General features: G+C 43.1%; 1 protein-coding gene across 1 annotated transcript; it reads left to right on the top strand.

Annotated features, from left to right (window-relative positions):
• The first annotated feature begins 6,603 nt into the window (after nucleotides 1-6,603).
• Nucleotides 6,604-10,450, top strand: adra2a (adrenoceptor alpha 2A). The gene is made up of 2 exons (XM_030094733.1): nucleotides 6,604-6,942; nucleotides 7,134-10,450. Exon 2 carries the CDS (start codon nucleotides 7,340-7,342, stop codon nucleotides 8,600-8,602), a length of 1,263 nt encoding a protein of 420 aa, XP_029950593.1. The 5' UTR covers nucleotides 6,604-6,942; nucleotides 7,134-7,339; the 3' UTR covers nucleotides 8,603-10,450.
• The last annotated feature ends 1,560 nt before the right edge of the window (nucleotides 10,451-12,010 follow it).

Here is a 12,010-nt window from a genome sequence, read left to right as displayed (position 1 = left end):
TTTCAGAGTAAATGTGAACACATCACATGAAACGGGGCCCTTTGACCTTGTGGGCCCTGGGGCGACCGCCCCCTTGTCCCCACTCTGGCTCCGCTGCAGATTTAGATACACTACCTACATTCAATTTGTGCAGTGCACAAATCAACTAGATTACAGTGGATTTTGTGTGTCTTAAAGATGTGGTGAATTGTACAATCAGACACATAAGTGCTGAAAAAGCCTTAGGAGGTTCAACTTAGGAGACATTTATTATGAATTTATTTGATAGTTATTATAAAATACTGATACTTTTTAATGAAAAATGATCCCAAGAAATCCAAAGATTCTTGTGACAACAAATTCTCTTGAAGTTATTTATGTGGTCTGCAAGTGTTAATTTTTTTTTTTTTTTTTTTTTAACTCAGCAGAATAAAAGTCTCAGAGAGACGAAGAAACATCTTGGATTATCATGGAATGCTGAACCCCATGTGGAAGCTTTCATTTTCCAGTGTTTGTACTTTTTAATTTTGTTTTTACCCATTTGCACTGTTTTGAAAATTAACAATTTCAATTATTTTCATCATCAGAAAAAAACACTTAAAGACATAAAATAGCTTGATTGATGCAGAGGTGGAACAACAACTCATAAAAACATGTAATATAAGAAATATCATCATAATGATTTGATATTTTACAAATATATTTGTGATTCAATAAAATATGGAGCTGTTAAGAAGGCATAATGCCAATAATGAATTATTGCCACAATTTTCAAACACTACAGTACATTTTATACTGAAGACAGCTTATTGTGTTTTACATTTGGAACAATCTCTGCTTCTAAAAGTCAGTTCAACATTGAGAAGGACACTTAGGAACTGACTGTTGTCCATGAGGAGAATGTTCGTGTTGAAACCACCGCTGCAGACAGTCAGTGGCTGAAACACTGTCAAAGGACAGCGCTCCCAGTGTTTGTGTTCAGTACAACACCGCCCCCTGGTGGCGCTTTAACATACTGCTTACGTCAGGTTGAAGCACATCTATAATAATACATTTGTACATAAAATTGAACTCTCAGGTCGTCATGGAATCTTTTATAACACCACCTTATGACAGAAAACTGGAGTAATTTCCTTCATCATAACCGTGAACTGTGAGCGCTGACAGTCCTGATAAACCTCCGCCGTAGAGCCACCATAAAAGAAGAAAAAAGCCTTGAGCGCACAAGATGACCTCCGCTTTTTCATCCTGAGAGCTGTCGTCTCTCCATAAATCTCCTCCGCCGGGAGGAGGGCCCCAGCAGGAGTCGACAGGTGTCACTGTATCCTCGCGCTCGGCGCGCTTTATACCCTCTGTTGCGCTTTGTGCGCTGCGCGCGCGACCTCATTCATCCACCGGAACCAGCGCCGCCACGCATCTGTTTACTCCAAAACACCCAGCAGCCGCCCGGACGGACAGGGTTATCAGGCTGAGTGTGTGTGTGTGTGTGTGTGTGTGTATGTGTGTGTGTGTGTGTGTGTGTGTGTGTGTGTGTGTGTGTGTGTGTATGTGTGTGTGTGTGTGTGTGTGTGTGTGTGTGTGTGTGTGTGTGAGTCACACGTTTCCCTGGAAACAGGTGCGTATGACGTCACCCCGCCCTACCACGCACAGGTAAAGGGCCAAGATAAAACATATTGATCCTAATCAATGATTATATTGTTTTTCACAGTAGTGTGTTTTCTTGTTGCTGTTTAAACACCAGAGATCTAAAAAGTGCCTCAAATTCCTGTTCAGTATTGTAGATGTGGGTTGTTGAATACGTGTCAGAGGTCACCGGGGGGGGGGGGGGGGGGGGGGGGGGGGGGGGGGGGGTCTCTGGATTCCTCCACTCTCCTCTGGAAAAACAGCTGATTAATCACATAGGTTTAAAGGATTGATGGATGGAGACAGACACAAAATCCTTACGATCACCGTCCAGTCACTGTAGACAATCCAGCCATGTGAAAGAGAATGGCAATCGGCTCTCCTGTTTCTCATGAGTAAATGTTTTAGAAGAAACGTTTGAAGATCCTGGTGAAACTAAGAAAAAGTTTGTGATCTGGCCAGTTTTTATCCTCCATGCTCATTTGTGCTACAACCAGGATTCAAAAACAGGTCAGCATAATAAGAGGGAAAGTATTTCAAACAAAAAAACATTTGTTCATTCAAATATAACTATTTTATAGTAGAAAATATTTAGTTGGGTTGCCTACATCTGATTTTGTTGTGTCAACATGAAGAACTGGTGTTACTGTCATAAATTACAAGGTTTGAGTTCAAACTGACCTGTGATGGTTATCGTTCCGCTTATACGATAAAACTGGTCGCTCGTTTAGTACATCTAGGCTGATCAAGCCACACAGACATTAATCTTGATAATCGTTATATAATAATAGTTTGAGCTGAGACACAACCTTATAAACATCGGAGAGTTACTTCTACAAATGTGATTTTTGTTTGACACAAATATATTTAAAGATGAATCAGCCTGTATTTCCATACAGTAAAGAGAGATACATGCTGAATCTCTGAAGTGATGCTGGAGTAACATCATTTGCTCATTATCGGGTATTATTACGTCCATTATTCTTCATTTAACCACATCAGCAGCGTTTCATAATATGCACGCTTGACTGTTTTACTGTAAAAATCAATTCGCCAGCACAACACTGATTTATTTTCTCACCACCATCCATTCATCTTCATTATCTGCTTTTGAGACTTGTAGGGCCAACTGAAGCCTAATGGACAGATACAACCTGCACGGGATATAAATCCATTATAGTGCAATCACAGAGGCAGAAATGATTAATCGGGACAATTTAGAAGCACAAATGACTAATTTACTAAGGTAAAACATGCAAACCCAACAATTAGTGACACAGGGCTATCCACTGTACTGGTTTTCCATTTTGTTTTACTTTTAACTGTGGCTCACTGTTAAATCCTTTCATGTCAATAAAAATACAGTGACAGCACCACATGTGTGAAAAGAGCCGAATTTATCCATCATCCTCTGGTGCCACGCTCAGTTTGAGCAGCCGCTAATGAGACGCAACGTGCACCGTGTCCCCCCGCAGTCCTCACAAACCCCCCCACCTCATATGAAAAAGCTCTCCTGGCTCAATCTTAGTTTAACACAAACAAAATATTCAGGAAGTGCGTTTGTGGTTGGAAAGGGCCCTGAGAGTTTGGATCATGCAAAATCCCCAGATGGATCAAACTCAAAGAAACGAGCTGGAGGGATAAAAAAAAAAAAGACAATCCATGCATGAAGTTATTTGACTTCCTCTCTTTGAAGTTTGTTATTTTAGAGAAACATTAAGCTGCAGATTAAAATCTAGAAAGAGACTGAACATTCTGAATATTTGTTGTAGTGAAGCTCCGGTTTTAATGTGCACAACATTTTAGCCACGCCAATTAACCTCAAACTTCTATTTTGGAGACTCTGGGAAGGAACCAGGAAGGAGCAGTGCTGTAGAAGGAATGTGATGCAAACCCTGATTTTAGTCAACATGGAGAAGTCTTTTTTTTTGTGGGGAAGGGGGGGGGTTAACTCACAGAAATTGTTGAACGTCAGACACCACTTTGCAAATTCGAACACTGCAGATAAAACAAACAAGATCAAATTTGCTCTCATGACGTCCGTATCACCCGACAGCTCATTCTACTTTTAACGGTCCGGACAGGACAAACACATTAGTTAAATATTTGACTGCAAACATCAGGTCAGCTGGGGCAGAAATTGTAGAAATAAACAAACACGGGGCTCAATTTCATCAAGCAGGAAGATCATATATTATGGATAATATTAACTGTAGAGCAGAGCGACTGGTGGAGCGTGAACTGACTTCAGTGTGTGGCCATTATAGTGTCTGTAACGGGGGTCAAACTCACCAGGAGCCACACACGGCAGAAATCCCTCTTGAGTGTTTAACTGTAGCACAATAATCTTTATATTTAAACTTTTCTTTTGTGGTGGTGTCGAGTATACATGATGAAATTCACAAAACCAAACAATTACTCCAGAAAATGAGGACAGCAGTATAGCTTTTATATCAGCTTCTCGGGATTCAAACCACTTGGTTTGGTTCTTACAGAGAGCCAACCAGCCAACAACAGGTTAACTTTGAGACTGTGCACAGTGAATAACATCCTGTACCTGCCTGTATCACTGCTCCCAAGTCATATATATATAAACACTTCGGTGTGTGTGTGTGTGTGAGAGAGTTCTGTGGGCAGACACAATTCACCAGCCTGTGAATCAGTCAGAGGTCAGCACCTGTCAGAGTTTGGGGACTCCCTCCTGTGTTTAGACTGAAATGGCCAAAACAAATGAAGTTTGGAGCGGGTAATAAAAAGGCCGTGCTGATGTCCACGAGGTGAGGCATGGTGGCCGCAGCTTAGCAACAGTGTGGCAGCTGCACTGCAAAAAATGTTCGCCACAACCAGTCCTGCAGTCCACTCTGAGAAAACTCGTCTGCAACTAAAGAAGGAAGAAAAACAATCAGGCTTAACTCTTTACATGTTTATACAGCATTTAAGTAAATAAACTGTCTTGTCTTTGAGTGTGTGTACGATGACGTGGCTCATGAAACTGGAATGGAAACTTTCAGAAGACTCTGGGAAACGTCTTGTGACATTAGGTATAGCTTCCTTTCAGACACTGTTGGACCTCATGAGGAGCTGCGTTCTGGACTCAACAGACAGTAAATTGAGTTTCTGGTCACAGCCTGACTCCAGCTGACGGGATGAAGGGAAGGCTCACCATGGACAGGCTCCAGTCCATCACAGGGCACATTCACATTCTCCCCTGAGTGGCAATTTAGAGTTAGTAATGTACCTTAGATGTATGCTTATTAGGCTGTGAAAGGTAAACAGAAAAAAAACATACACACACAGTGAGAACATGCAAACTCCACACAACAATCCTCCAAAAACCAGTCGCTGCATTAGGAGTGATGAAACCATTTGGATCAAGACTCCTGCAGCATAAACTGTCACCTTCTGTTCAGCCCCTCAAAATGCTTTGCTCTTGAGTAATTTCATGTTGGTTTTCCTCTCAACAGTCACACGGAGGTTTGTGGCACATGTTGGAATATCTGACTTATGTTGGACTGAATACATTCTGAACAATGTTGGTCTACGGCAAACCCCCTGGAAGTTTTTCCTTTTAATGACACTTTTACTATTTTTTTAACTTAAAAAAATGCACAACCTTTTGTGTAATAAAGGGTTTCTTTTTAATATTATTATTCTTATTATTATTATTGAGAAGAGGATCTAAAACATCACTGATTTGAAAGTTATTTTAACAACCACAATGTGTAAAGAATTATCACATAGAGTGAAATCAACAAGAAAAATGTCTGAAGCAAAGAAATGTATTGATATTCTAAAAAAACTGAGTGTTTGATTTTTTTTATATTCATTTATTTTTGGTTTGATACTAAAATTATTCAGAATAGAACAAAAAAAATTCAGGAAATCCTTCAGCTTATGTGTAATAAAATATGAAATTTCACAGTTCCAGAATAATTAGCCTGTAACTTGATTTGAATATTATTGGGAGAGATGATATTTTGATAATTATCTCCTCATGTTGGATTCATACAGTAACATATGTTAAGAGAGTCACAGCTTTGAGAATCAATTAGTCAAACTCTATTTACTATTTATTGTAGTACCTTTCATGCAGGTTGCTAGAATACACGGTGCTTCACATTAAGAGTGATGCAGTAATAAGACAAAACAATGAAGGACGAAGAAAGGAAAAACTGTTCCATCCTCTTTGTTCAGCATGAGGTCATGAGTTTTAACATCACATGTTTTTAGACTGGATCAAAACTGGAGGCATGGAAAGCATGCAATCCCCACACAGAGCAAATACTTTAATATATTTTACAAAAGGGTGCATTTAATGTAAATACTGTAAGAACATGATGATATACTTATTCACCACATGTCTGCTTTTGGATCGATACAGATCTTAAGAAATCAATATTTCCACTGTAGCTGCTTCTTTCAGTTAAATTAGTTTCTTTTTTTTTGTCATTAAAGTCAAAGGTTGTTATATTATTTAGGTCCTATTTCCGGCTGTGATTAGTGACTGTAATAAGGCTTGCTGGAGCTCCAGTCTGTCGTGTTCAGATGATGAATGCAGTGGTGTTTGGAGCCCAAATAAAGTGATTGGCTTTGTGTTCTTTTTAAATAACTGGAATATAAAAGAAAACACCTCTGACTGCTGCTTCTACAGATCGGTGACTAATCCCTGCACTTTGATACAAAGAAATTGCTTTTATTCATATTTTTTCCATGCAATAGTTTAACTGCGATAACAGGGGGCTTTATCCGCCCCCCCTTGAGCCAAAACGGAGACCCCCGGTCAGCCTCCTCTCCATCCCCGCCCGGCCGCTCCGGTGGGTTTCCTCGCGCTCGGTGCCGCTGTCTGTCTGCACACAGTCACATGTTTCAGGACAAACACGGCGTGGCACGCGGCCAGTGTTGACGCTCCGCGCGCGGACGCCGCGGTGACCCGGGAGAGCGAGCGAGTCGAGCGGGACACTTTTTGCAGCGTGCGGGCTATAAAGAGAGGGGAGTGGCGCGCTGGCGCGCACTGAGGAGGAGAGAGAGAGAGAGAGAGAGGGAGAGGGAGAGAGAAACTCCGCGCGCGCACAGAGAGCAGCGCGGCAGCGCCCGGGATAACGCGATTAGCGCTCTATTAGGTCCGCCGCGAGATGCAGCGCACAGATCGCCGAGCGGGAGGAGAGAGGGGACGCGGACCGAGCGCCTCACCCGCCTCATGGATCCTCTTTGCGCCTTATTGATCCGCCTCAAGAAGTTACGCACAGACAGTTTTTTTTTTTTTTTTTTTTTTTTTTTTTTGTGCCGCCCGTGCGCCTTTGGAGCCGGAGACAGAGTGTCAGCGCTCGATGCTTCTCCCAGGTAAGACCAGCCTCTCTGTGGGGCTTTTTCCTTTTACACCCCTCTCGGTCTTAATCGGGTTCAAGAGTTGATTCAATTTGCGAGCTAATTTAATGAGTAACAATGAAAAAGCTCTGCCGTAATTCACTGAGAATACTACTTACAGCTCTGAAGGATGTTTTTTTTTCTTTCTCGCTGTCTCATATTTTCAGATGAACTGGCAGCTTTATAAATAATAAGGGCTGATCCTTGAGGAGGCAGCGCACAATGAAAGAGAAAAATCCAGTAAAGCCTCGAAGGAGAGATTCATGTCCTTCCTCTCCCAGCCCGGCCGTCAGGCACTAGTTCTGCCCTTCCTGGTGGATGATATTTCTTAACCTCAGGTGAACTCGACTGAAAAGTGGGCCAATCTGCTTCAATGGAGTTTGACAACAAGACAAACCAGACTCAGCCACATGCGGCTCCTTACAGCCTCCAGATGTCCCTGCCGCTCACGGTGCTGGTGGGGATGATGATCCTGCTCATAGTGTTCGGTAACGTGCTTGTGGTCATAGCCGTGTTTACAAGCCGGGCCCTGAGGGCTCCGCAGAACTTATTCCTGGTGTCGCTGGCCTCGGCGGACATCTTGGTGGCCACCCTGGTGATGCCTTTCTCCTTGGCCAACGAGCTCATGGGATACTGGTACTTTGGCGAGGTGTGGTGTGAGATCTATCTGGCGCTCGACGTTCTCTTCTGCACGGCCTCCATCGCCCACCTCTGCGCCATCAGCTTAGATCGATACTGGTCCATCACGCAAGCCATCGAGTACAACCTAAAGAGGACGCCTCGCCGCATCAAATGCATCATCTTCATTGTGTGGATCATCGCTGCCGTGATCTCCTTCCCCCCTCTGATCACCATGGAGAAGGAAAACAGCGAGGACGACCCCGTGTGTAAGATCAACGACGATAAGTGGTACGTCATCTCCTCCTGCATCGGGTCCTTCTTCCTCCCCTGCCTCATCATGGTGCTGGTCTACGTACGGATCTACCAGATCGCCAAAAAGAGGACGCGAGCGCCGCCGGGAGACCGGAAGCAGAAGGACCTGCCGAAGAAGGCCACCGTGGCCGCCGTCGCCCAGAAGGAGAACGGCGTGGGCGAGGCCGAGGACCGCCTGTGCCACGAGAAGCTGAACGGGGAGCGGGACATCGAGCTGAGGGAGGCGGCGGGAGCCGACGGGGACGGGGACGAGGACAAGGGGGAGGTCAACGGGGTGGACATGGAGGAGTCGTCGTCCTCCGACCACAAGGTGAACAACCCCTGCTCCATTAAAAAGAAAGCCAGTAAAGGGAAGACCAAGCTGAGCCAGATTAAACCGGGGGACAGCGACACGCAGAGGCGCGTGCCGAGCACCAAGGGCAGCCGCTGGAAGGGCCGGCAGAACCGAGAGAAGCGCTTCACCTTCGTCCTGGCCGTGGTCATCGGGGTGTTCGTCATCTGCTGGTTCCCCTTTTTCTTCACGTACATGTTGAAGACGCTGTGCGAGTCCTGCTTCGTGCCCGACACTCTGTTCAAGTTCTTCTTCTGGTTCGGCTACTGCAACAGCGCACTGAACCCCATCATTTACACCATCTTCAACAACGACTTCCGCAGGTCTTTCAAAAAGATCCTGTGCAGGAGAGACACCAGGAGATACGTATGATGGGACTCCCATCTCCGTGTACATATATTTTCTATACTGTTCTGTACATTAAGCTGTCAAAGACTTTGAGCCTCGTGCATGGATCCCTGGTTTGTGCCGCTCTTGGTGTAAATGCTTCGAAGGGCTTTATGTGCAGCATCCTCCTCTCAAAACATCCAAGAGCCATAGCTTCAACATCAGCCATCCACAGATCCACAGTGGGGGGGGTGGGGGGCTTAAAAGACAGAGAACCACAGAGAACATGTTTTTTATTGTAACTGATGTTTTTATTTTTTATAAAAGAACCACACATAGTGAAGTCCATGATATGTATTGTATTTTACAACAGTATATTGTACAAAATGTCCTATCTGAGTATTTGTCTCGTCTTTTATTGTTATGGATACAGTATTGTGCCATTTTGTATGATAATTATGATTATTATGATGGTGGTTAGGCTGATGACAGTGATGGTAATGAGTACATGTGGGGGAAAACAACGCAAAAACACAGAGTCATAAAAGAATAAATAAAGCCCATTTCCTGAAATGGTTTCAACAAGGATACATTTAAAACTGAAAGGATCGGTGACATGATGTTATTATTTACGATGCACTGTTTGAGTACAGGTTTACATATTTGGATTAAAGGAGGCCAGAGGAGAGGCAGAGAGGCAGCAGACGAGGTGTTAATAGAAAAAAAAAGAGTCAAAGTTGGCTCTTGGAGCACCATCGGGTGTTGAGGGGAGAGCTCCAAAAGTGAAACGCTGCTTCAGAGACCACCCATGAAAATGCTGCACAGAGAATTGGAAATTTCAAGCAAAAAAAAAAAAAGAAAAAAAAAAAAGGAGCAAATCCACTGGTCTGTTGAATCTGACCTTTACAAGAGATTAACAAAGAGCTTAGCTCTTAATGAGCCTGAACAGAACAAGCACAAATGCCTCTCTGGTCCCTGGATTATTCATGTTATGATAAAAACGGGCTTCTTTAGTCAAAGATGTCAAACTAAAATTACTTTTTTTTTTTTTTTCATATTTTCCAAAGTGTGCATACGCTGAGGCTTCAGATTTCCCAGTCAGTTATGAATCGAGTGTGGGTGATGAATATGGTTGTAATGCGAGGCACGGGAGGCGCAGAGGTGCCGCTTCATTTGCCGTCTTGTGTTACCGCCGCATGCATCATTAAGTGAAGACACGGAGCCTGTCAAACCAGAACCTGATTGACTGGTCTGCCTCTCTCTCTCCTGCTCCCGCTTTGCTCTGCTCCCCTGATCAAGCCCAGAAGAATGGGTGAATAAAACAAAAGAGCGACTATCATCTGTGATTGAACTCAAAGAATAGAGCCTTTCCCTGCGGGAGGACGAGCCAGTGAATGGATTTCTTTTGACAGCCAGGAAAGCAGCTGAACAGTGCAATCTGTAGAAAGCTAAACGCTTCTTTTTTTTTTTGTTCTCGACAGTGTATCCAGCACCTCATTCGGCTCAGCCTGATGTATGGAGCCGCAGGAGTGGTGCTCTGTGTGTTTACAGTGAGTCTGAGGAAGCCGGTGTGCATCTGTGTGAGCATGCACTTGTAGATTTATGTCTAAACACACGTGGAGGTTCCCGCCGGACGGGATAGTTTGTAGTCCAGCTGATTCGCCGCACTCCGTTTTCATTAGAGGTTATGTCACAGACATGTAAAGCATTATATAAAGACGACGCTTTTGACAGACAGGCATCCCATGGAGGCTCTTCCCAACCAAACCCCGGGTCCGTGCGCGTCCCGCCGCCACGCTGTGATTTGTATTTCCACCGCAGCACCGGAGTCCTGGGAAGATCAGTGCAGCGATGAATCAGAAGCATGCATCCTCAAATTCTGCGGCCTCTGCAGAAATGGGCGACACAGCCAGACCTTCATTGTCAGCCCATCTGTTCTGAACTCCCCTGAGCTGCTCCATCCAGACTGTTTGTGACCACAAATTACAAGCAAAACAACTTCTTTTTTTTTTCTTTTGCAGTTGCTAGTTGTTGTCATTTTTTTACAAGTCATGCTAAGGAAAATACAAGTAACCCAATAGTGTGTGAGTGCAGAAAACCCAGATAGTTCCCAGGACCTTAACCAGGGGTGTCAGACCCGCTTTAGTCCAGGGATCACATCAGGCCCAGTGGGGAGGGAGGGGGTAAAAAGATAAAGCGACCTATAAACAATGGCAGCTTTTAAAATTGTATTATTTTACTGCCGATAAGTCTGTGAGCTTTGATCGCTGCGTTATTATGTGCTGTATGATTTCTGGGTTTCATGTTATTTGGATAAATTAGGAATAATCACGAAAAATTGCAGTTCTTATTGATCACACTCTGCACCATCTGACTCCTCAGGCCCACACTGGATCATCTGGTGTGCCAGTTGTGGCTCACAGACCTTATATTTGACCACCCTGCTTCGTAAGCCACTCATTTCATAAGTTGGAAATGGTAAAAATGAACTCTAAAGTGTTATTATAGTGTATTTCAAAACATTTTTTTAAACTTTTGAAACCTCTTAAACATAAACTCAAACATGTAAAATTATAAGCCTTTTTAATACGGAATAAATTCTGCCTGGAAAAATAACAAAAAAACAATCTTCATCGTCTAAAGCTTAAAATATAATTAAAACAATATATTAGATGTTATTGCTGTGATTGGGATTCGTTTCTCTCTGGGTTTCTACATCATTTCCACAGTTCTACAGTTCATTATGAGTATTATTTCCACAAAACAAACCAAATTAGACTTCTTTCAGTGAAATCCATTAATAAGGTGCCAAGGCAAAAGGGCAAAGCACAACATTCATTTTATAACGACACGTGAAAAGCAAGAGTGTGTTTCTATTCTTTTTACAAATGATCAAAATCCCACATATGCCATTTATTTTCATGGAAAACCAAACTGTATTTTCTGATTATTATTATTATTTCCTTGTGAAAGTGAAATAAATGTAGGGAAGGGTTAAACCAACTCAGGTTGAATTACAAAGTAAAAAGATTCTGGTCCCAGAGGAGACAGATTATACACGCCTGTACGAACCGGGGGCAGTTTTTCATGTGCTTGGGAAAAAAAAAGAAAGAAAACCACCTTGTTTGTTCAATTATTTTTTGGCACAGAAATAAGAGGCGGAAAAGGTGAGAGACTGAGATTACAAATGCTAGACAGAAATTGCAGTTGTGTTTGTTTCTATGCCCTTAAAAGCAGCAACTGAATGCAGAGACGTCGTCAAACTAACTAAAACTTGTCAGAAATTGGTCACATTTTTGACAGAACAGAGCTGCACAATGTACACAGATCCTTAATTTTAAGATAAATCAGATGGTCCATAAGAGGGCAATTCATGTGTTTCTGTATCTCCTGATTAGAGTGAAAGGTTAACAAAAGGATCACTGGGTCACACAGAGAAAAGGCTCATGGGAG

Source organism: Salarias fasciatus, chromosome 6 (genome assembly GCF_902148845.1).
Source record: "Salarias fasciatus chromosome 6, fSalaFa1.1, whole genome shotgun sequence".
Classification (NCBI taxonomy): domain Eukaryota; kingdom Metazoa; phylum Chordata; class Actinopteri; order Blenniiformes; family Blenniidae; genus Salarias; species Salarias fasciatus.
This window is presented reverse-complemented; position numbering and strand designations above follow the sequence as displayed.

Excerpts from the sequence above, each read along its gene's own strand:
- adra2a (XM_030094733.1), top strand. The coding sequence starts at position 7,340 with ATGGAGTTTGACAACAAGACAAACCAGACTCAGCCACATGCGGCTCCT.